The sequence below is a fragment of the Protopterus annectens genome, chromosome 13.part0 (genome assembly GCF_019279795.1).
Source record: "Protopterus annectens isolate FY-2018-M chromosome 13.part0, PAN1.0, whole genome shotgun sequence".
Lineage (NCBI taxonomy): Eukaryota > Metazoa > Chordata > Ceratodontiformes > Protopteridae > Protopterus > Protopterus annectens.
The window spans coordinates 1,333,199,675-1,333,224,464 of record NC_056747.1 but is presented as its reverse complement, the minus strand read 5'-3'; the positions used below and the strand labels follow the sequence as shown (position 1 = coordinate 1,333,224,464).

The 24,790-nt window shown below is 39.7% G+C and overlaps 1 protein-coding gene across 1 annotated transcript in view; it reads right to left on the bottom strand.

Moving 5' to 3' along the window:
• LOC122788286 (sodium channel protein type 4 subunit alpha-like) overlaps positions 1 to 24,790 on the bottom strand; it is a 1,768,016-nt gene that overhangs the window by 966,102 nt on the left and 777,124 nt on the right. Inside the window, exon 5 of the mRNA XM_044055359.1 lies at positions 17,397 to 17,486. Coding sequence (XP_043911294.1) covers positions 17,397 to 17,486 — 90 coding nt within the window. The remainder of the gene's footprint in view (positions 1 to 17,396; positions 17,487 to 24,790) is intronic.

The following is a 24,790-nucleotide window of genomic DNA, read 5'->3' as shown; positions in this document are numbered from 1 at the left end:
GTGCATTAACACAAACAATCCCAGAGAAGCTGGCGGGGGACCCTGGGAGAGTTCTCTTTTCTTTGTAAAGGACAAAGTGTTCTGGAATGGATTTGCCCCTGAGAGAGAGAGGCCTGCGGCCTGGAAAGCATCTTGGTTCCAGCGGCATCAGGTGAGCTCTCGCCGGCCCTTGAAAATCTGGGGGAGAGGGTGTAAGTCTCATACCGGGCTGTACCCATATCTCCAAGGTGAACAACCTCTGAGATGCTAGAACAATGTAGGTAAGGGAAGTCAGCAAGCCAGATCCTTAACTTTAGGATAAGGATTGGCTCTAAGGGCTGGGTTGGATGGGCTTGGGCATGAAGTGGGTCTGGGAGCACGCTGTGGCTGGACAAGGTGTTGGGGGACTGAGGTGATGTTGGCGATGACTCTGGATGCATGCCAAGTCCTTCCAATGGATCAGTCTGGCTATGGGGGGGTACCAGTACCAACCGATGTCCTGCATCATCCGACAGCTAGCAGCTGACTTAGAACTGGTGCGAACCCAGGGAATCCAATGATTTAATTAAAACAAAGCATCATGAAGGCCTTAGAAGGGTGTTGACATGATGTGATTTCTGCCCAGTGCTCTAAATGTCAAAGTGAAGAAATTCAATGGAGCGCAGGTAAATGGCGGGAGTAACTATGACTTTCATAAGGTAGCCAAATGCCCCGTCATCTAATTAGTGACACTCATGAATGGATGAACGAGATCTCCACTGTCCCTACCTACTATCTAGAGAAACCACAGCCAAGGAAACAGGCTTGGAAGAATCAGTAGGGAAAGAAGACCCTGTTGAACTAGACTGTAGTCTGGCAACTCCCTATTGGTGTGATTATTGTCCAGACAAACAATTTGTCTATGGTCTGGTGCAGCAACAAACAAGGGGGGACCCATTCATGCCGTTTATGTTGGGAAAACCATGAGAAATAATGTCTTCCTAGTGCTTTCTGATTGCAACACATATTGCAGAGAAATCTAATGTATTAAGACAAGCTGAGTAGAGCCATTCTTCTGCTGCACAATTGGTCTATCAACTAGACTGTGACTTTCATAATTTTCAACTGCTGGGTCAGCCTTGCTGTGATCTGTTTGCAACCCCCGCCAGCACCAAATACAGCAGCTACCCTGCCCTGATTCCACAGGATGAGCAGTGCCTGAAGGACTCTCTGCTTCACACTTGGCACTTGAGCTTATTTTCTGCTTACTCTCCAACTCCCCTTATAACCAAATTTCTGCAGAATGTGGCATAGAGCAATGAGAAGGTGATTCTCATTGCCCCCTTTTGGCCATGACAGATATGGTTCTCCTTCCTGTAGCCTCATCTGGTGTACCCTCCCTGAGTGCTGAATGCTTCTCCTGATCTAATTTCTAACACATCCTGTAAGTCTCACCCAGACTTCAAATCTCTGAAACTGACTGCTTGGTTTCTCAATGTCTAATAACAACCAGATGTTCCAGGCTTTTGTCCAGTGTGATTCACATAGTATTATCTTCCCAAAATCCTATCACCAGGAAAGTTTATAGAAGCAAGTGGTAAAGATTCTCCATCTGTGCATCTGCTAAGGTTCTAGATGCTTTTTCATACCCCTTGCCACTGATTCTAGCTTTTCTCACAGACCTCTTTCATGCAGCAGCTAACTACTCCAGCATCAAATTTCAATTGGCAGCTATCTCAGGTTTTCCTATTGACGTAGGTCAAATGCCTATTGCTTCCTTAAACTGTCTAAAGCTTTTTTTGTGAGTTGAGTTTCTCTTGAGGCCTCCTTTAAGGGATCCTGTTCCATCTTGGAATATTACTATTTTACTCCAGGCCTTGACAAAACCCCCTTCTGAACCTGCAAGTACTATAGAACTGAAATTCTTTTCTTGGAAAACTACTTTCTTGGTAGCAGTTACCTCAGCTATGAAGATCTCAGTACTGCATGCATTGATGTGTAAACCATATTTGATCTTTCATAAAAACGGATATGTCACTCTGAACAAATCCTACCTTCATGTTTCAAAGCTGCTTCTCACTCTGCATTAAATCAGGCTATTAATCTCCCAAGTGTTTTCCCCACTTTCTCAAACAAGACTGAATATGTTCTACATTTATTGGGTATTCATTGTCGTTATGTTTCTGTTTATACTGTACCAAGGACTTCAGAAAATCTGATGTAAGTTTGTGTCTCCTCCTCTAACACTAAACTAAGAAATAGTGTCTCTAAAGAAACAGTGCCCATGTGGTTGCCTATTGTATTAGGTTTGTCTTTAGAACCAAGGGGCTGTCTCTGACTAACAAACCTAAAGCTCATTCAGCTAGAGCAATGGCAACCTCTACAGCTTTTTTCTCTCTAGAGTACCTATTGATGATATCTGCATTGTAGATACTTGGTCTGCAGTGCACTCATTTCTGCCTCTTTACAAGCAGGAATTGCAGTCTAGGTCTAGGACTTCATTTGGCTCCACCATCCTTTGGAACATCCTTTCATAAGTGGTAGCTTGGGACAGTCTCATTAAGTTAAGATGGATGGAAAAGGGAACATCTGATATGAAAGTTATGTACGTATAACACTAGAGCTGTGTTGTTTTCTTCCATCTGTCTCAAACTTCCCTTCCTTCATCCTCGTTCCAAATTGTCACTATTTTGGGCTCTTGACTGACCATATTGGACCTGTCCAGACCCTTGCCTTACTTCTAGTCTTTGATTGTATTATAGCCGTTTCAGTACTTTCTGCTTATTTAGCATTTCTAGAATATTTTTAATTGGGAGGCAATCTTGATCTGAGGAACTGTGAGGCCAGAGGGGAATTATTGGTAGGGGAGGAGCCCGAGCCTTGGATCCAAAGTCTGAGAGTGTTGCTGGCATCAGATCTGATATACCCATAAGTTCAGATGAACAGAGGAAGACAACATGCATCTAGCAATACGGTAAGTGCATAACATTCATTTAAATTCCACAAACAAGAGAATAAAGGATGAAAAAATGCTCTGTACGCACTAGTTACCTGTAAGCACATTTCTCTAAATGTTGTCTCATTCACAAATAGAAATGAAAAAGATAAGTAACTAAGGAACCTCTTTTAATGATTATGAGGTGCATTGTTTTCAGTTATGACAAGTATAACAAATTCTTGAACAGAACGACTAGACCTCACTCTTTTACAGAGATACCAGTATGGGTGCTTTCATCAGGCATGGTTCAGTTTAAGGTATAATTGAAGCTGCAATCTGTCTTTCTGTGTACATCGTTATACCATTAGAAATTGGATTATTAATCTAGAGCTGGGCAGAATTTCATAATTTTACTGCATTGTATATTTTGTTACTCTCATCTTCCTATTTCTGGTTTGATTTGGTGTAACACTAATGTTGCCACTTATCTGGGTTTTTTTTCGGATTATCTGGAAATTAATGCAATTGTCCAGCAGTCTGGAAAACACTGTACAAACTCCAGTAGTCTGTCTTAAAAAAGAAAGAGACTACTGGAGTTTGTTTAAGGGGCAGATTTACTATGTTTTTTTTTTTTTGTAGAAAAACGTAGTAAATTGGCAGACACACTCCCCCCCCATTGCAAATGGAAAAACAGGGCGTTCCTACCCAACTAACATGACGATAATGTCATGAAATGGCAGAAAGTGGGTGGGGAGATGGGAGGGGCTATGGGAGATGCGAAGGAATGGCCTTGGCCCAGTTTGGACCACAATGAAAAGTGGCAACCATATATAACACATACTAATATACGCACATTTGTGGGCATCTATGCTTAAGAAAATAGTAAAGCTGTGAAAACTCTCACTATAAGATTAGAGTTTCAAACTATATTGATGCTTGCCGATCTTTGGGCATCCACTAACTTCCTCCTGTGATGGTGTAATGTATATATGATCAATTTCCTTAGCTTTTCTTGTTTGTCTTTATTGCCGAGAATCGATGTTTGCTTGCTTGAATTTGGTTGCTAAGTTCACATAATTTTCTAATAATCATATTTCTTTATTCTGCTTGCTTGGGCTGTTTGTTTTGTGCTGCACAATACAATTGTATGCCACGTGTTCTGAATAAGAATGTTGGGAGAGTGGCATGTTCCACAAGGGGGGTCGACTGCTTTGGTTTCTGGCTGAATAAGGCAGTGGCTGTCAGACTTTATCTTCATGTAAGGAACACAATGGCAAACATCTGTATAATTTGAGGATCTTCCATTACAATGAATACCTCATGCAACTGACCTTTACACATATATGATACAGTTAAAGCTAAAATGTTTTCATAGGATCATAGGACATTACTAGGCTAATGACTGTAGGGCTTTTACAAGCCTAGCCAAGTTTTACCCTTATTTCTTTGATCAACACACCTACCACCCCTGTCCAAGAGGGACATAGGTGGAACCCCTGAGGTGAATTTACAGTTACTCATCCAGTCATCCAGATTGTGTTTGAAGAGGGCCTATAAGGTGCTCTGCTTGACATGAAGAGGGAGTTTGTTCCAAAGCTGTGGTAACCTCTAGGAGACAGATCTGTCCCTCCAGCAGGTTCTATTAATGTCACATACCAAATTAAAGCCATTAGAGTGAGTAAGGCATGTACCATTTGACTTATGGATATGCAGCATTTCCAATAAAGCAGGGTCAAAGATTACCTTATATGCAAGGCAGAGATCGCCTCTGAGTAGTCTGTATGAAACAGAATAAAGTGACAGTGGTTTCAGACAGTCCTCACAGGACAGATGCTGAAAATCTTGAATTTTCCTTGTGAGGAACTTTTATGGTCTCTTCAGTTGCTGCAGGTGCTTGGAAAGGTACACACCAAAAGAGGCATTGTACTCAATTATTGGCTCGATGAGGGAAGTGAACAGGGAGGTTATAACTTCTTTTTTTTCTGGAAGCAGTGCCCTTACTTATGAGATGAGCAATACATAATGCCCTTCTTACCACTGTGGAGATATGGTTGTTAGATTAGGGACTTTTATTTTAAAGTAGTTATTAGACATTAGACAGGCTAAAGGGTAAAATAAATTGTGTTTTATTTATGCATAAAAGGCAGTTAAGCAGAAAGAAAAATAACCTTGCTGGTCAAGCATGAGGGACAGTTTATTAGGAAAGGAAAGATAAGCATAAAGTGTGTAAAAAATACAGAGATACAGAATGTTTTTTTCAAGGAAAAGATGCAATCTTGCCAGCTACAGAATGTTCCTTACCAAGCTTAGAAAAAGAGTAAATAAGAAAAATGACTGGACTGAAACAGTATAATATGTTGTGTTCAGGATAGCACTTCAGTTAAGGTTAGTAAGTGTGTTTGACCTGTTACTTCAGAAAGATGTCAGACACTCGAGCCTGAGTACAGAAGACAGGTCAAATAAAGACTATGTCAGTTTACGTTGTTCAGGACAATCTGAATATGATGCGCAGTAACTTTGATCACCACTGTTAATGAAGACAGTATTCAGATATTGTGAACATCTAATAAAGCCTTATTAAATGAACTACAGTGTTTGGAGAATCCATTCTGAAAAGTACACAAGACTTGGCCCATAAAGGAAAGACTGGTACCTGTTCAGCGCGATTATGGGTAATTAACAAATAAAGATGTTCAGCTCAGTCTTATCTCAGTGTTTCCAGCTAGTTACAGTACAGTATTCTCAATTCTTTCAATGGTGATCAAAGGTAAGGTTGCTGTCAACCTGTGTGCCCAGGTCACTCACCACTTAGGGTGTTGTTACTGATGTGGTTGTAAGCAGGAACATAACTCTTACCAAAAGGGATGATAATACATTTTTTTGCATTGAGTTTAAGGCCATGACTTTGGCACCAGTCATTTGTTTGTGTAAGACCATCTTGTAGGATGTTGACATTGTTTGGAGATTCTATGACCACTCCCGGTTTGCAGTCATCAGCAAACTTTGTCAGCCACAGACCTTTAGATTTAGCTTGCACTTCGGAGAAATAGATTCCAAATAGTAAAGGTCCCAAGACTGATCTCTGTGGAATACCACTGGTTACAGGTCTGCTGCTGGAGGTGGATTCCCCAATTTTGTCTATATGGGTTCTATCAGTGACCCAGTTAGTGACCCATCTAATGATATAAGGGTTGATACCTAGCTGGGTGAGTTTGTCAATGATGCCTGAGTGGGGGGCAGTGTCAAAAGCATTGGCTAAGTCTAGGCAGGATGTATGCACAGATTTCCCTTCATCAAGAGCCTTGGTGACTGTCTCCAAGAAGTCCATCAGGTTTAACAAGCATGAACTCCCTTTGACAAATCCAAATTGAGTAGGTTCAAGTGTTTGGAGGTTACCAATATTTTTGTTGATAAGGTCCATGATGATTCTGTCCATGGCCTTGCAGATAAGGCTAGTTAGGCTAATAGGTCTGTAGTTCCTGGTGTCAGTGGAAGCACCACCTTTGTGCAAAGGGATAACAGTGGCCTTTTTCCATTCAGCTGAGATGAGGTCAGTGCTTAGACTATGATTGAAAAGAGTACCCAATGGCATTGCTAATTCTTGTTTGAGCCCATGTAGGACACAGCCTTGGATGTTAGCAGGTCCCATGGATGCTGTGTTTTTGACCTTAGTGAGGGCATTCACAACCTACTCTTTAGAGATACAAAGTAGAAAACAGGTGGTAAGAATGTCTTGGGGTAAGTGTGTTTGGGACAGGGGAGTGAAGTTTTCACAGAACCTGTTGGCTGACAGGTTAGCAATGTCCACAGGTTCAATATATGTGGTATCATTAACTACCAGTTTGGCACATATCTGGGCCTTTCGTTTTAGGTTATGGATGCAACTAAAGAATGCCTTATGGTTGTCCTTAGTTGACATAGGTTATTTGGATTCATAGTTAATTTTGGAGGACTTCACAAGAAGTCTTATTTGCTTGTTTAAGCTGAGGAAGGAGTTTCAGTTTAGGGCTCACTTCCTCTTACTCTTAGACAGCAATTTCTTCCTCTTATTGTAAAGCCTGTTAATGGCAGCTATCCACCAGACAGGTTTCCTCTTCCTTGAGGAGCTTGTTTTGGTACTATAAGGTGAGGAGCTTGTTTTGGTCCTATCAGGTATGGTGGAGTCAATGCAGTTGTTCAGGTGTTTGTATAAAGCATTTGTGTAGAACTTGGCATAGTAGCCAGTTCCATCTGCGGGGGGAGGTGCAGTGAAGCTATTTATACCATACCATAAGAGGTTATAGTCTGGTTTGGAGATTTTTTTTTTACTTTAGTTGGTGCTGGCGGGGTTAGCTGTAATAGTAATTTCAAATAAGGCTGATTCCTGGTCAGATCTCACCAGAGCAGACTTCACAATGGGGGTGCTACAGTGGTCCCCCATATTGGAAGTACCATATCCAGGATGTTTTAACTCAGTTATAGTGGGCTAACTATGTGTTTGTTAATATCTTTAGGACCGGTAGGGATGATTATATTTTTGACTCTGGGGATCATAAGGGTAATGTCATGGAAATGATAACATTAACAAACAACGCTCTGCTAGTATAAGAAAAGTAGATGACATTTTTGTTTCTGTAATGACCAACAGCATTTTTGTCTAATATATGTCTTTTGCCATACTTTAAAATTAATTTTATTTAATAATTCTTTTTGCAAAAAGGAAGCATTATTTCAGAACTGTCAGACTGTCAGTGTGAAAGAACATTTAGCTAGCAGTCTGAACCTTTGGCCTTCTTATGGCCGGTTGTAACAGGATGGGCTTATCTTAAGATTTTCTGATTTTTAAAAATAAGTCACTTAATTTTTATTGCGCATTCATTTTCCTAAGAAATTATTAAAATATTTTTATATCAACTGGTTTTAACGATTTGGCAATCTGAGTTTAGAGAAATGTGTGATATAATCCAGAAGTGCATGTTCTGTAAAACAATTTGTGATGATACAACTGGCGTTACAGAAACACTGAATTTGTGTTTAAGGAAAAATTACAGAGTACATATGTAAGCATGTACAGTTTGTAAAGAAATCAAGAAACTTTAATTTCTGTTCAACTGTGCAAATCACAAATAAAGATTACTTATAGGTAATCTCAAACATATAAAAGATGCATTATGTTATACTAGAATAATTCCATTAAAAGCAAGGGTATCACTTAATTGAATAATCCTTGGTCTTGGAGCTTGTGCTATCATAAATTAAGGCCTGCTAGCCTGTTTACTATCTGAAGCAGAAACATACACAAATAATATAACTATAGATGTCATAAAGAATTCAATCTGAGGTTACAAAACTGTAAGCAGCAATGAGCACAAAATACAATGTTTGATAAACCAGCAGGAATTACTTTAAAAATGATGGGATCTGACAACACACTTTCACTACAGTAAGCAATGAGAAAGACTTGAGGAAAACATAGTTTCTGTGCTACTGAGGGATAAAGCCCCACAGCTAACCCAGACAAATAAGGATTGCTTGATGACTTAAGAATTCGAGTAGCTGGCTAGAGGGGCACAGGAGTAAGTGTCTCACACTACCTTGTCCATTTTGGTTGCAGGAAGTGCAATGATAGTGTCTGGTACAGGTTAGAAGTACTGCAGCAGGTTGCACTGGGTCATCTGCATGCATTTTTCCTAGGGGTTGTACCTGCATGGCGATGTGCAAGCAAAGGGTCCTGGACAGACATCTCAATTTCAGCAAACAGAACAAAGCAAAACAACACTGGGGAAGCCAGGTGTAAAGATCAAATGACTACCTCTATGGCTGCCTGTATGAGGGCCCATTATATGGGAAATTATGATTGGCAGGTTTGGAAGAGGGAAAAACAGACCAAGTAAAAAAGAAAAGAAAGAAATAATTGAAGAGAAGCTAATTGATGCTTGATTTGTTAAAGGCTACAGAGAACATTCCAGAAAAACAGCCTGTGCTTGAACTGATCTGGCATAAAGGATTGTGTGACAATTATATTGTCACCATATAAAATCATAAGTGCTCGCACTGCTCAGTGAGTAGACAGGTTCAGTGTCCAAATAGATGAAATGACATTTTACAATTGTTGAGATGGTCAGGCCATAAAGTATATGTTTTTTGGTCAGTGAAATATATGCATATACATACAAACATGAATACATACACATATCCTATTGTGCAATGAGCAGCATTGTTTGAACCTGGTCACTTGTTAGAAAATAAATTGCAGTACTTGGAGTTGGTCATAATATGCTCCTCATGCTTTTTATTTAGTCCCTTTACTTTATAACATTTTGCAGACTTTCCTTTTCTTTTACGTTTAAAGCCTATTCTTTATTTGATCCCTTTTATAAGTTAGAGGGTGCTTCTTTTTCTTATTATATTGTTATCTTGAGGTTCCCCTACAGTGGTCCATTTTCACTTTTCCTCTTATAATTTTGGACAATAGTTTTGGTATAAGAGGTCACATGAGGACTCTGTAGCTGCGATGAGACTCTTATTCTGAAAACTGAACAATTACAAAGTGCCTTTGCTGGAGTGCTCTTCACAATCCCCTCCTTTATCTGTTAGCTCATTTGTCTTCTAATGGCTTCTGTTTCTCAGTATTTTCTTTACACTCTCTGACTAGTAACTGATCATGGGCGTGGTGTCTGCCTGCTTGTTCTCTGTGAGGAGCAAGATCTCTTTCTTCTTTACTCAGCATCTTTATATCGTAGACCAGTCCTTTAGTAAATTCCCGTCTTTCCCTTGAAACCTTTCTTCATTTAATGAAACACCAAAAATTTTTATTTGCCTTGTTTAGTGGAATTTTTATGCTACCTGTTGCTGAAGACATCCTGCAGACTGGTTTTTGTTGTAACTGGCAATTCTTACCAGTAGTGAAGATGTAGGTTTATGGACTTTCCTTCCATCATCTTTTCTCCTTATTGAGACAATAGTGTAAGGCCTCTGTGAAACATGAGACTGCTGGAATGCAGAAAACCACCATGTCAAACCCAATATAAAACTTGGTGAAATAAGGCCTTGCCCTCTAAGACTGCTTCAAAGCTGACAGCAAAATTTAAGAAAACTGTTGTCACCCTTAGTTTATTGCATTGAAAGTACTTGCCATAGGTGATATTCAACACACACACTGCCTTACTGTCAAAAGTGTAGTAGTGCCCTGCTTCCCTTCCTCTGGCAACCTTCTAAAGCTCAGAGTCCCTCCCACTGCCTGGCTTTGACTATGATGGACTAATCACCTGGCAGTACAAGAGCTGCCTTACAAACCTGCAGACAGGAACCTTTCAGTTTTTCAAGCACCATAGTAAGAGAAGGATCTCTTAGAAGACTGCTCCTCACCTTGGATATCTTCAGCTGCTGATTTCAGATAAGAAACTCTTTTGAGTTTTTATTTCCTCCCCCGGTCTTTTCTCTCACTGCTTGAATAGTGGGTTCTGCTGCTGCTTTGATTATTTTTTTCTGATTGGAGCATTGTATGCACTTGGGATTTTACTTATCTGCCGCATATGGTTTATACTGTTCATTTTAGAATTCATTTGAAAATTTTGGCAGGAAAAATGAACAATTTTTCAGATTTTTTTAGGGTTATGATTATTTGAGGTGACTGAGTTGATTTACAGCATTTTAAATGATTTTTTTTTCATTTAAATCACAATTTCATTTTGGTGCCATTTTGTATGTTAAACATTTCTGACAGGAATTTTTCATAACTATATACTTCATTCCTTGTCTAAGGCTAGTTTGTGCTGTTTCTAATCATTTGAGGCTGAAAATGACCTTTGCTTATTAAAATTGTGGAATGTTTGTGCTTTGAACTGTGTTACTGAACCTACTATCATTTTACTCAGTGTGGTGTTTAGAATAGTATCCCTGCATAAATAGATTCCCAATTGCTGTTTAGAGGGAGTATTGTGGGATTTGTCCATTTTTTACTGGGCTGACCTTGCAGCCAGTATTTGGTATTGATCTAGCTATTTTTTATCCTCAGACTTGATGGATGTAGATAAAGTTGCCCCACCACCATCTACCCCTTGTGTACATAAAAATCTAGAAGTAAATCAAGAAATATTCCTCAGCCTATGGCCTGTGACTCAGTGGCCTTGAGCAGGCAATTGGACTACTCGCTGTCTTTTCCCTCCAAGTTCCCTGGTATGATGTTAGTACCACAACTGTGCATGACACAATGGTCAGACACACCCTCCAGGGCTGCATCAATGCTTGGTTTAGGTAGGGAGAACCAAACTTTCTATGTGCAGGGGAGGTTAGGTGTGCAGAATCTGTTGCCATTGTTGGTATGTTCTCCCCCCTGGGATTCTCACACTAGTGTAGTGCATGTGAAAAAGAGACAGAAGACCCACCGTGCTTCATGGCAACATTCTCTAACTGTGTTTCCACCAGAGCTAGTGGCTGTGGCTAGATTCATTGTTCATGCAGTTGATTACAGGGTACAAGCCAGGGTTATGAGTAACACTGGCACTCTGACCCCCATTCAACAACTTAAGGATCCTGGGTTTGAAGAGGATCTGGAATGTGAGGTATTGGAAGTGTCAGAGTTTGATCAGTCAGTTTCATCTGAGGATGAGTAAGTTCAGAAACCCAAACAGATATTTTCTTTTTCACAATTGCTGGCTAGATTTAGGAATGTTTTCAATTAGAAACAGAAGTTGAACCTTCCATAGTTGTACCTGAAACCCTCACAAAGACTTGTCTTCCTTGGGTGCTTAATCAACTCCAACAGAAGAACAGCCTGTCTTTTCAAGAATTCTCCAGGTGGAATGCTGCCTCAGCAAGAAAATTCCCAAAAATTCTAGGAATGATAGTATTCGTGATACCACTGACCCATCTCCTCTTGAGGAAATTTCAGTGGTATGTCTGAAAATGCTAGACCCAGCACCTACATTCCCTGGAATCCCAGTTGCGGTGCTGCCCTTCATCAGAAAAGAGTTACAGTGGTGGAGAGCACTGTTGAGTAACAATCCAGGACTCCCCTTCTTCTCACCTGTTCTGGCACAATCTGTCCTGGTAGATGTCTCTGACTTTGCTTGGGCAGTGGTGTCAATGGGAGTGCAAGTGCAGGTCACTTGGGGACCCAAGAATGTATGGAAGCACAATGATATCAAAGAAGGTTTGGAGGTGATACACACCTTAAAAGTCTTTGATGATTTATGGACTCTGGGTACTCTTCTTGTGGTTACGGACAACAAGATAGTGATGTGGTACCTCAACAAAGGTAGGGGTACAAGGTCATACCCTCTATACCAGTTGGCAATGATAACCTGGGAGCTGACTTTACTGCATTCTCTGACTCTTATGGCATCATTCATCCTGTCAGAGGAAAACATTGTAGCAGACTATGCACATCCCAGGCAGATTCACTCAAGTGACAGCTCAAGGCAGTGGTCTTTCAGGATCTTATTCAGATGTGAACACCTCAAATAGGTTTGTTCTCCTTCTTTAAAAACAGAGGAGAAAAGAGAAGCTAGAGAAATTCTGTTCCAGACATCCTTTCAGCCATGCTTGGAGGACAGATGCATTCTCATTCACTTAGACGAGAATGTTCCTGTATGCATTTCCACTATTTTCACTGTTTCACAGAGTACTTACAGGTTCATAGGTTCATAGGTTGGTACTAGGCTATCAGCCCTAGGGCATATACAAGCCTAGCCATAACAATTCCCTGGATATGTCTTCACACACTATTTACTTCCCTGGATCCCTGTCTAGCAGGGCGACTGATGTGATCCCTGGGGTGAATTTCCTTTCTCCCATCCAATCATCAGGGTTCCTTTTGAAGAGAGCCAAAGAGGCACTCTGCTTGACATGTATGGGCAGTCTTTTCCAGAGTCTGGGGAGTCTCTGGGTCAGGAACCTATCCCTCCAGCATGTTTTGTTTATTGTGATGACAAGGTTCAGATCTCTGGAGCGTGTGGCTCAGAGGGATTGGGATTTCTTTAAGTGTAGCATGTCCAACAGCTCTGGGTTTGACATGGCTTTGCATGTTAAGCAGAGATCACCTCGGAGTAGACGATATGTGACAGAGTATAGCTGGTGTTTTTTAAGGCGGTCAGCATAGGGCATCTGCTTTAGGCCTGTGATTCTTTTAGTGAGGTATTTCTGTGGCCTTTCCAGTTGTTGCAGATGTCTTGAGAGGTACATACCAAATGGGGCATTGTATTCTATAATCGGTCTAATGACAGATGGGTACAGTGGGACAATGACCTCCTTTTTTCTGAATGAAAAGCCATTAGTGATGAGGTGTGCCACATAGAAAGATTTCCTGACTGTTGTGGTGATGTGGTTATTGAAGGTGAGACCACTATCCACCTGTGTCCCTAAGTCTCTTATAACACTTTTGGTGTTTAGTGTACTGCCACCTATGTGGTAATTCATGGGTACATGTTTTTTCCCAAAGGGGATAACTATACATTTCTTGGCATTGAGCTTGAGCCCATGGCTTTGGCACCAAGCATCTGTTTCTGTAAGGCCCTTTTGTAGAGTATTGACATAATTCGGGGATTCAATAATGGCTCCCAGTTTGCAGTCATCTGTGAACTTTGTCAGCCAGAGCCCCTTAGTGTTGGTCTGTACTTCAGAGAAGTAGATGCCAAACAAGAGGTCCCAGGACTGAACCCTGAGGTACTCCACTTGCCACTTGTCTGGAGTTGGATTTGGAGTCAGCTACTTTTAGAGTGTGGGTTCTGTCAGTAAGCCAGTTGGCAACCCATTGAGTGACGTAGGGATTAATGCCCAGGTTAGTAAATTTATCTATGATTCCACAGTGGGGGATGGTGTCAAAGGCTTTGGCGAGGCCCAGATAGGCTGTGTGGACTGCCTTACCCTCGTCCACGGCTCTGGAAACTGATTCAAAGAAGTCAATCAGGTTCAGTTGACAAGATTGGCCCTTCACGAACCCAAACTGGGTGGTATCTAGTGTTTTAAGGTTGCCAATGTCTTTGTTTATAAGTTCTATGATAATACGTTCCATGGCCTTGCAGATCAGGCTCATCAGACTGATGGGGCGGTAGTTCCCGGGATCTAAGGTTCAGGAAGAAATGTCAAAAATCATTGTGGTGACCCCTTATTGGCCAAGGCAATCTTGGTTTTCCCTATTTATGCTATCAGACCAAGGGCAATTATCACAGACTTTCACACACTCTAGATTATCTAACACAGTTTCAGGGTCAACTGATGTACCCCAGTTTGGAGCAACTATAACTGACAGCCTAGGTAATTCTGTCTTTACTCCATTTAGGTACCTGTTTCATGAACATGTGTAGCAGGTGTTAAAGAAGTAGAGAGAACCTGCTACTAGAAAATCCTATGAATGCAAATAGATGAGGTTTTCTAAGTGTGCCTAAATGGTAAAAGGGGGTTCCTTGAGTGAACATCCCTTTAGTCTTGAAATATTTCTGTGAGCTACTTCAGAATGCTTATTGTATGCATCCATTAAGGTACATTTAGTGACCATCTCTGCTTGTCTGCTAGGGGATCCCCCTTTTTGTTCTTCTTGCTTGGCAAAATAGTTCATGAAAGGAGTACTGCATACAAGACCTCCCCACAAGCAAATTCCTCCTTTGTAGAATCTCAACTATGTTCTGAAATCATTGACCTTAAAACTTTTAAACCAGCAGCTCAAGCTTATCTGAATTTCTTAACATGTAAAACTGTTTTGCTTATTACTTTGACATCTACAAGGCAAATTTCTGCATTGCAAACTCATATGATAGAACGTCCTTGCTTGATTTTCCACAGAGATAGGGTTGTGTTATGCACTAGCCCCTCATTCTTGCTGAAAACGGTCTCAGACATCAGTGTCAATCAATCTATCAATCTCTCTGTTCTTTTCAAAACCTAAGAATAAGGGAAAGAGGATACTTCATACCTTGGATGTGTATCAGCAGCTCAGGTACTACCTAAACAGAGCAAAACCCTTCAGGAAGGCTGACATGCATTTTATTTTCTTCACAGGGGCAATGAAGAATCAACCTGTTTTCAGGCAAATCTTTGGTCATTGGTTGTCCTCTGGTATTGTTCTTTATTACACTCCATGGCAAGGCCAGTTTAGGCAACATAAAGTCACATTCCACTATGGTATTTTCCTCTACAGCATCATATTAGTCATGAGTGGACTATAGAAGTATTTTAGAGGCAGCAACTTGTGCCTCTGTCCATACTTTTATGAAGCACTACAAGCAGAGGATGCCTTTTCTAAATCTAGAGCAGGTTTCACTAAAGCTGTTCTCCAGGGGCTCCTGGACATTTATCCTTCCTCCTCCCAGGTTGGGTAAGCTTTGGGTATCTACCCATATGCCAGTAAGGCAGTGTGTTTGTTAAACATAGTACAGTTGTATAAGTACTACTTACCTATAAGAGTTGATGTTTGTACAACACAATGCTTTGCGGCAGTACCCACCCACCATCCTCCTTTTGAGGATGTGCAGAGTTCGGTGTTGGAGTCGTCATTGAGTTATGCTCAGCAGCCTTTACTATTTTGTGTATGTGTGTGTGTGTTTTTTTTTCATTTTGAAGAGTAGATGCTCGCAAAACTTGTGTTCTCATGTTCTGTTCCTACTGAATGATAGAAAACTGAAAGGGTCCTGTCTGTGTATCTGTAAGACAGTTCCTGTAGTGCTAGGTGATTGGTCCTTCTCACTCACAGCCAGGCAGCGGGAGGAGTTCTGAGCTTTGACAGACTGCAGATGGTGGGTAGCAGGGCACTGCTACTCATATAGCAGTAAGGCAGCGTGCTCTATGAACACCTAATGTTACATGTAAGTAGGACGTATGCAGCTGTACTTTCTGTGAACAGTATATCATTTTAAGTTCTTCTGACATACCCCAACAAATGAAGTACTTAAAAAAGTTATAACTCAATCTTTCCAACTTGTTACACAAGGTAGCTTATGTATTTCAATCTTATTTTTGTACAGAAAATCGACATGCAGGTATTTATTGTTTGAAATGTGGTGCCGTGGTTAGGACTGTTGCCTCACGGTACTTGGTTATCCAGTTTGGTTCTCAGACATCTGTGTAGACTAATGCAAGTTTCTCAGGTGTATGGGTGAGTTTCACCAGTTGCTACAATTTCCTCCAAAATCTTAATGTCATGCTATAGATAAATTGTCCAGATGAGCATGCCATGTGTGTGTGTGTGTGTGGGGGGGGGGGGGTGTATGTGTATCCTGAGGTAGACTAGTATCTTACCCAGAACTAGTTCCTCTGACTTTTGCCCACTAAATGCTGAAATACGTTCTGGCTCCCCTGTTACTCTGAAATGGATAAAGTAGGTATCAGAGAATGAATGAATGAATGAATGAATGAATAAATGGAATGACCAATGAAACTTTTCTGTTTATGTAATGTTATTTTCTGTAAATTTCACTTACTGTCAAATATTAAAAAGGCAAATACTGAAAGTATTTATAGACTAAATTAAAATCTTTTGGTAGGAACACTATGTACCCAATTTCAATAGTTATTAAATAACAGCTAGTTACATAAATAATATTGCAAAAATGTAGCACTAAGAAAACAAAGTTCTTATATAAAGGGACTGCTGAGTATCATTTTAAAAGGCCAGTGTCAAAATATTTTTTTATGGAAGCATTAAAACTTTCATTTGGAAGTGTATGAGCTCTCACAACAAACCCATCTTAGATTTTTACCATAAAGATTCACCTACCTGTGCACATTTACCATGTTCATGCCCCTGTTAGTTTCATCTGCTGTAGGTTGTACCTGTGCCTGTCATTACCTAGTCACTCGAGTAAACACTGATGTCAGAAGTTTGTTTTTAGCAAAAAGCTTTGTTTGCTAAAATGCAACCACATTTATCAGAAAACCATACTTGAATAAATAATCGGCTTCAAAAGCTAAAAAAAAATCATTTACCCACCAGTTTTTCCTCACTACTGTCTTGTTTCATGGCTGTGTCATGAGCACTGCATAAGACAAATAACGAGTCAGACAAACTGGGTTCAGATAAAATCTCACCCTTCAAGTACCAAATGACTGGTATCTCCTCTGGCAAGATAAGGAAATAACTTACAACTTTTTGAAATGACAGCCCTGCGTCTTTGTCTCAGACTGTCAGAGAAGACCTAATAATGGACAGGGGGATTCCTGAAACACAGAAATATTAAACCTGAATCAGCAGGTAAACCAACTGATTGCAGAACTCATTGTTCCACATTAAAAGGTTTTCTTGCAGGATGATAGCCCACCTGCACCCCCCCCCATTTTGGAGGGAGCTCACCCCCACACCCTATCTACTTATAGATACCTATACTGTGATTGCTGTAACTTGGAGAAGGGGAAAGTCACAAAGATATGGCAATTAGTATATATGCCCCCCCCCATTTGTCTTAATTCCTTAGAAGTTTGAGACTTGTACTATTGTGTCTTGAAAACAAAGTGGGAACCCTGCCTTGTTTTTTCATAACATGTAAATCAAGAATAATTTTAAAATACAAAGATTCAAAAAAATACTTACTCAACATTTTTTGACCAAGGCGGGGGATCACTCATCGTCATAAATACACAATTTGTAAGAATGGTCACCATGATGAAAAAGCTAAATAATGTGAACAGAAGTTAAGGAAAATGTGCAGAAATTACATTTTAATCTCATATATGCACACAGGTGCACACACACATGCACATACACACACACACACACACACACACACACACACACACACACACACACACACAAACACACAAGTCTATTAATGAAAGCAGGAAACATTTTAGTATAATAGCAAATTCATCATTTATTTCACGTGTTCTGTTATTTAATGAAATTGTAATAGATATTTGTTAATTTAGTTACCATACTTTGTAGCTGTAAGTAACAGTGTCTGAAGCACAAGCAATATCTGTCTCACTGTTTAACAGCTGTTTTACCTGGAAGCTGCATATATATATATATATATATATATATATATATATATATATATATATATATTTTTTTTTTTTTTTTAAATGCATGAAAGCAAACATGCTCATCATAAAGTACCTGATAAGCAGTAAATATAACAAAAACATTAATGTCATATTAAATAAAGCATGTAATGGTTTCAGGAATGTGCATCAAATATAACAATTCAGATGTAGGTAGCATCTGAAAGTTTGCTGTGGGAGTATCCTTCAGAGTCAGTTTTTTAAGGAATATCATATTTGCAGGTATTTCTCAAGCATATATCAAAATGCTGAAAAATTGGTATGACCAGCATGTACCCACAGGAAATTATACCTTAGCTTGAAGGAGTTAGGTAGCATAATGAATGATAAAAAATTCATAATATCAAGCTATGATTCACTGCAAGGAAGAATGCAGACTGAGAGAATGGGGTATACATATTACAGATAAAGGTATGCATTTATGAATGGATGATGTTCTTGTGATCATTCCCTACATCACTCTGCCTAATCCAGCAGGAGAGCAACAAAGCATCCTTCTACTAAAGAGGAAAGTTCAAAGCTAGCTGAATAGCACCTGCAGCTGGTAGAAGCTCGTCTACACTAACTGGGAAGGAGTGATGTTGGAAGGCTGACTAACAGACATTATATATATGCATGATCCTATGCATCTTATTGTGTATATGTATGATCCTGTGCATGTTATCGTGTATACGCATGATCATGTGCATGTTATCATGTATATGCATGATCCTGTGCATGATATTGTATATATGCATGATCCTGTGCATGTTATCGTGTATATGCATGATCCTGTGCATGTTATCGTGTATATGCCTGATCCTGTGCATGTTGTTGTGTATATGCATGATCCTGTGCATGTTATCACGTATATGCATGATCATGTGCATGTTATCATGTATATGCATGATCATGTGCATGTTATTGTGTATATGCATGATCCTGTGCATGTCATTGTATATATGCATTATCCTGCGCATGTTATTGTGCATATGCATGATCCTGTGCATGTTATTGTGTATATGTATGATCCTGTGCATGTTATTGTGTATATTCATGATCATGTGCATGTTATCATGTATACGCATGATCCTGTACATGTTATCATGTATATGCATGATTCTGTGCATGTTATTGTGTATATGCATGATCCTTTGCATGTTATTGTGTATATGTATGATCTTGTGCATGTTATTGTGTATACACATGATCCTGTACATGTTATCATGTATATGCATGATCCTGTACATGCTATTGTATATATGCATGATCCTGTGCATGTTATTGTGTATATGTATGATCCTGTGCATGTTATTGTGTATATGCATGATCCTGTGCATGTTATTGTATATATGTATGATCCTGTGCATGTTATTGTGTATATGCATGATCCTGTGCATGTTATTGTGTATATGCATGATCCTGTGCATGTTAATATTAAATTCTGCTGGATTAGTGGATAACAGTGGAACATAGCTGGCCTCATGAATAGGTGCACTAAGCAGCAACCTAGGGTATCATCCTGCTATGGGAGCCTTTCTAATATTTATTTTAAGTAAATAAATACATGGGGGAGTTCCCCTAAAAAAACAAATGAACAGCCTTTGGCACCCCGTCTTCAAAGCTGTGGCACTCCACGGAGGAGGTGCTGTACACCTGTCAGTCAGTTCATGGAGATTTCTATTAATAGCCATTATGCAATTTACCTGATTTGTGGAAGCATAACCAACTAAAATGAAAATTTCCCTGGGCCAAAGCAAGTTGCACCAAGGTTGTATTTCCAGCCTCAGACTTTCTAATTCATGTTAAGTCCAACAAATACGTTTCTAGTCACCAAGGTCATTAGCATGACACATTCAGCAGCTAAAAGGAACAACGGGAAAGATATGAGACAAATGGGGGAGGGTGTAAACATACCTAAAAAGATACTGACATTCAAAAATGTGATTTTGCTGCATATGTTGGCTTCATCACAATCCATACATACCTCGTGTGGAATCTATAGTCTTAGAGCCCTCTCCCTTACTCTCTGATATCTATCCATTATTCACAATCCATACATACCTCGTGTGGAATCTATAGTCTTAGAGCCCTCTCCCTTACTCTCTGATATCTATCCATTATTCACAATCCATACATACCTCGTGTGGAATCTATAGTCTTAGAGCCCTCTCCCTTACTCTCTGATATCTATCCATTATTCACAATCCATACATACCTCGTGTGGAATCTATAGTCTTAGAGCCCTCTCCTTACTCTCTGATATCTATCCATTATTCACAATCCATACATACCTCGTGTGGAATCTATAGTCTTAGAGCCCTCTCCTTACTCTCTGATATCTATCCATTATTCACAATCCATACATACCTCGTGTGGAATCTATAGTCTTAGAGCCCTCTCCCTTACTCTCTGATATCTATCCATTATTCACAATCCATACATACCTCGTGTGGAATCTATAGTCTTAGAGCCCTCTCCCTTACTCTCTGATATCTATCCATTATTCACAATCCATACATACCTCGTGTGGAATCTATAGTCTTAGAGCCCTCTCCCTTACTCTCTGGTATCTATCCATTATTCACAATCCATACATACCTCGTGTGGAATCTATAGTCTTAGAGCCCTCTCCCTTACTCTCTGATATCTATCCATTATTCACAATCCATACATACCTCGTGTGGAATCTATAGTCTTAGAGCCCTCTCCCTTACTCTCTGATATCTATCCATTATTCACAATCCCATACATACCTCGTGTGGAATCTATAGTCTTAGAGCCCTCTCCCTTACTCTCTGATATATCTCCATTATTCACAATCCATACATACCTCGTGTGGAATCTATAGTCTTAGAGCCCTCTCCCTTACTCTCTGATATCTATCCATTATTCACAATCCATACATACCTCGTGTGGAATCTATAGTCTTAGAGCCCTCTCCCTTACTCTCTGATATCTATCCATTATTCACAATCCATACATACCTCGTGTGGAATCTATAGTCTTAGAGCCCTCTCCCTTACTCTCTGATATATCTCCATTATTCACAATCCATACATACCTCGTGTGGAATCTATAGTCTTAGAGCCCTCTCCCTTACTCTCTGATATCTATCCATTATTCACAATCCATACATACCTCGTGTGGAATCTATAGTCTTAGAGCCCTCTCCCTTACTCTCTGATATCTATCCATTATTCACAATCCATACATACCTCGTGTGGAATCTATAGTCTTAGAGCCCTCTCCCTTACTCTCTGATATATCTCCATTATTCACAATCCATACATACCTCGTGTGGAATCTATAGTCTTAGAGCCCTCTCCCTTACTCTCTGATATCTATCCATTATTCACAATCCATACATACCTCGTGTGGAATCTATAGTCTTAGAGCCCTCTCCCTTACTCTCTGATATCTATCCATTATTCACAATCCCATACATACCTCGTGTGGAATCTATAGTCTTAGAGCCCTCTCCCTTACTCTCTGATATATCTCCATTATTCACAATCCATACATACCTCGTGTGGAATCTATAGTCTTAGAGCCCTCTCCCTTACTCTCTGATATCTATCCATTATTCACAATCCATACATACCTCGTGTGGAATCTATAGTCTTAGAGCCCTCTCCCTTACTCTCTGGTATCTATCCATTATTTCAGAGTTACTTGCATTTTAAAATACTGTACAATCTCATTATTAGAGTCTTGCTCAAAGACGCTCCTGACTTTGACCCACTAGTTGATCTAAAGAGGCCAATCAGCTTTGGCTGTCATGGCAGACTTGAACTTTGTTACTTTATTACTCAATCAAATAAAGAAAAACTTTTTTTCCTGGAGGAACTTCAAAACCTTGTACTAAAAACAGCCCAGGACATGACTTGATCCTCCTTAAAAAACTGCCCCAATATTTATGTGTTGGATTTAGAGGAAGGCTTTGAGGTATCCTCCAGTCATCTGGATCAAGCCCAAATGACAGACTAATTGGCAGAATTTCCCTTATCTATGAAGAAGTATTAGTTAAGTTTAGAACTAGATTTGATAGCACATTCTCTCAGGGGATTGGCCCTCCTAATCATACGACAGAAGCCTGACAAGTCCCTCAGCTGCACCTTCAAATTGCTTCCTAGACATGCCCCTGGCCAGGTGCTAGTAAACCAGCTAAAGCCGTGAGATGGGCCACATTGGTGTAAACACCAAAATCAGGCACTTCTAGAGCTCCTAATGAGGCTGAAAGGGTTAGAATGCCCCAGAGCAGGCAGAGTCTCCCTTCCCATTTGAAAGAGGATGCTATCCTATTAAGGCTTTCAGCAAAGGAAGCTAGTGGGTAGTGAAGGAATCCCCTGAGATGCATGCAACACCAATGGAAAAATGAAGCAAAACGCTGCTTTGGATCTTTGCTAAAAATCCAAGACCTGACCTTTCCAATTCTGTAAATATATTCTCACAGAAGTAATTATCTGGTTGCAAACAATGTTTACTGAGACACCTCAGTGGCTCTTAAAGGTATACTAAGATGCTTTATACCTCTCCCCTACCTAGAATGAGAAACTTCTTTACCAGGTGAGGAGATGGGGAGAAGTTTATTTTAACTGTTTGCATCTTCCCTGCATTCTTTTAGCTTCCATACAGTGAGGCAACTATTTCTATGCCTTGCAAGACCTTTCAGTGATCTCTTTCTGAGTTACTTAAATGGAAAAAGAGGTCATGTGCATAAAAAGAAACATTCACTGTGACCCCATTAATAATCAAAATTTCCAGCAGTGACCTGCATGAATATTCCACAAGGGGCTCAATGTACAGAGCAAAGAGGATGGGATAGAGGGTGCATCCTTACCTGGTTCCTTTGTGGATCTTAGCAAGAAAGAATAGTCTCAACTCTCTTAAGATATGCAAGGAAGAACTGGTACAGGTTTCAACTAGTTTTATAAAGTGAGAGGAGCCCCCATATAAGCAAGGATCTTAAATAAGAAGACACTGGAGAGCCTGTCAAAGGCCTTCTCAGTATCAAAGCTAGCCAAGGGTCATGCTGTGCTTGAAAGACTGGAGTTCTCAGTGGTGTACCTCTCAAACTCTTACTGCAAGAAATCTGGACAAAGCCCAACAAAATGGGGGGGACAATGCCCCAAAATTAGGGACATATTTTAAATATTGCTCTTATAAACTTAGAAAGTTTGGATTTGTTTTAACTTATATTTTTTGAAGGATATGAAGTCAAAACTCAAATGTATGTCATTATTTAATGATTTCAATCCTCAGATCATCCAAGTGACTTGCCAGGAAACCATAAATTTTATGACGAACAGAACAACAATATGAGCCAAAATTCTGCACAGTCTACGAAAATCTGGACAACGGAGAGCTATTCTTAATGTCCAAAAAGGACTTAATAAGAGAATCAAATATGGTACAGCCCACTACAAGCCCAGTTTCATCAGGATGAATAAGCTGGGGGAGGAGGTTTGCAAGTCTCATGGTTTAAAACTGAAGTCCATCTGGAGGACCTGGGTAACAGGGGGCCATTTTCAGGTTTCAGAAGTAGAGAATACACTGCTGATCTCAACAATGGGGGTGGATTGTTCTGCTCCAGGTCCTGATTAGCTAGTAGAGCAAAATTCAAGACTATTGGCTCTTCTCGTAAGGAAAGAACTTCCAAAAGCAGGCCATTAAGCTCAGATGCATTTATCCAAAGCTTCTTTGGCCATTCTGAACCCCTTGCTACCTCCCTAAACAAGATTTATTTCATCTTGCTGTACTGTAAGCAGGTTTCCCCGACATGCTGTGAGCCTATAGAGTTTATCGACCTCCCTTTTCAGTTCCTGTGCTCTGCGTTTAAGTTTGAATTCTTCCCACTGGAGCCGTACCCAAGATTTGCCTTACGACATCACTCCTCCCCAGTTAGTGTAGGTTTCCCTTTCCCTCTTTCCAAGTGGAATTAATCGGTGCTTTTTTGTCACATTGTAAGGCTAACATTTTTAGAAAGGCATCTTCACTATTTTTTTATATGTAAAGATCAAAATCAGTTATTTAATGAATCACATCTGGACATAAATTAAAATACAGTCTTAAACTGCCAACACAGATTACAGCAAAAACATATGTCCAAATGCAGTTAATGTGCAATAGTGTGTTTTTAATTGGCCACATTGACCCTAATAGCTACAAAATGCACAGAATTTATGGCTGTTTGACTCAAAAATCCCAAAATATTCTCCCTTTTTAAGCACTTTTATTAAATTATCACTTAAAACATAGGTACACATACATTAAAACAAACCCCCTTAACACTTTTTTTATTTTTATGCATTATACATTACATATTTATGTTCTTTCTTTTTAACAATTTTACTCCATCATTATATAAATTGCTCAATTCCTGCCTTTACTTAAACCTCACTCCTCCTTCTCCTGAACATTATTCTGTATGTATTATTCCCACAAATTTCATTTATGTATATGAAATTTGTACCTCCCATTTTCAAAACCTCCCACCTCCACCTCTTTTATCTCATTTACAATATTAAATACTTCACTTACAGCTGGCTGAGATTTTGATTTCTATTTTCTAGTAATTACTTTTTTTGCAGTCAATAGCATTAGACGTAGTAAGGCCTTAATGTGTGTAGGCAATTCAGATCCTGTGTCCTAGCTCGAAAGAATCCTTTTCTTAGTTAAAGCCTTTTTCTACAACCAACATTTTGACAGAGTATTCTGTAGGGAATTTTTAAAATCTGCCAACTTGTTACAGTCCCAAAAAACATGTTCTCAATGATATCTTTCTGTTTCTCATCACACCTCCTGGATTTGCTATCTACCTGAGAAAAAGATATTTCAAATCTGCTTGGGATATACAAGTAGCTAGAGCAAGATTTCCAATCAAAAATCCTAATTCTAATCATTATCATGTTATACCCTACTGTTGCAGATAGACATTTGGAG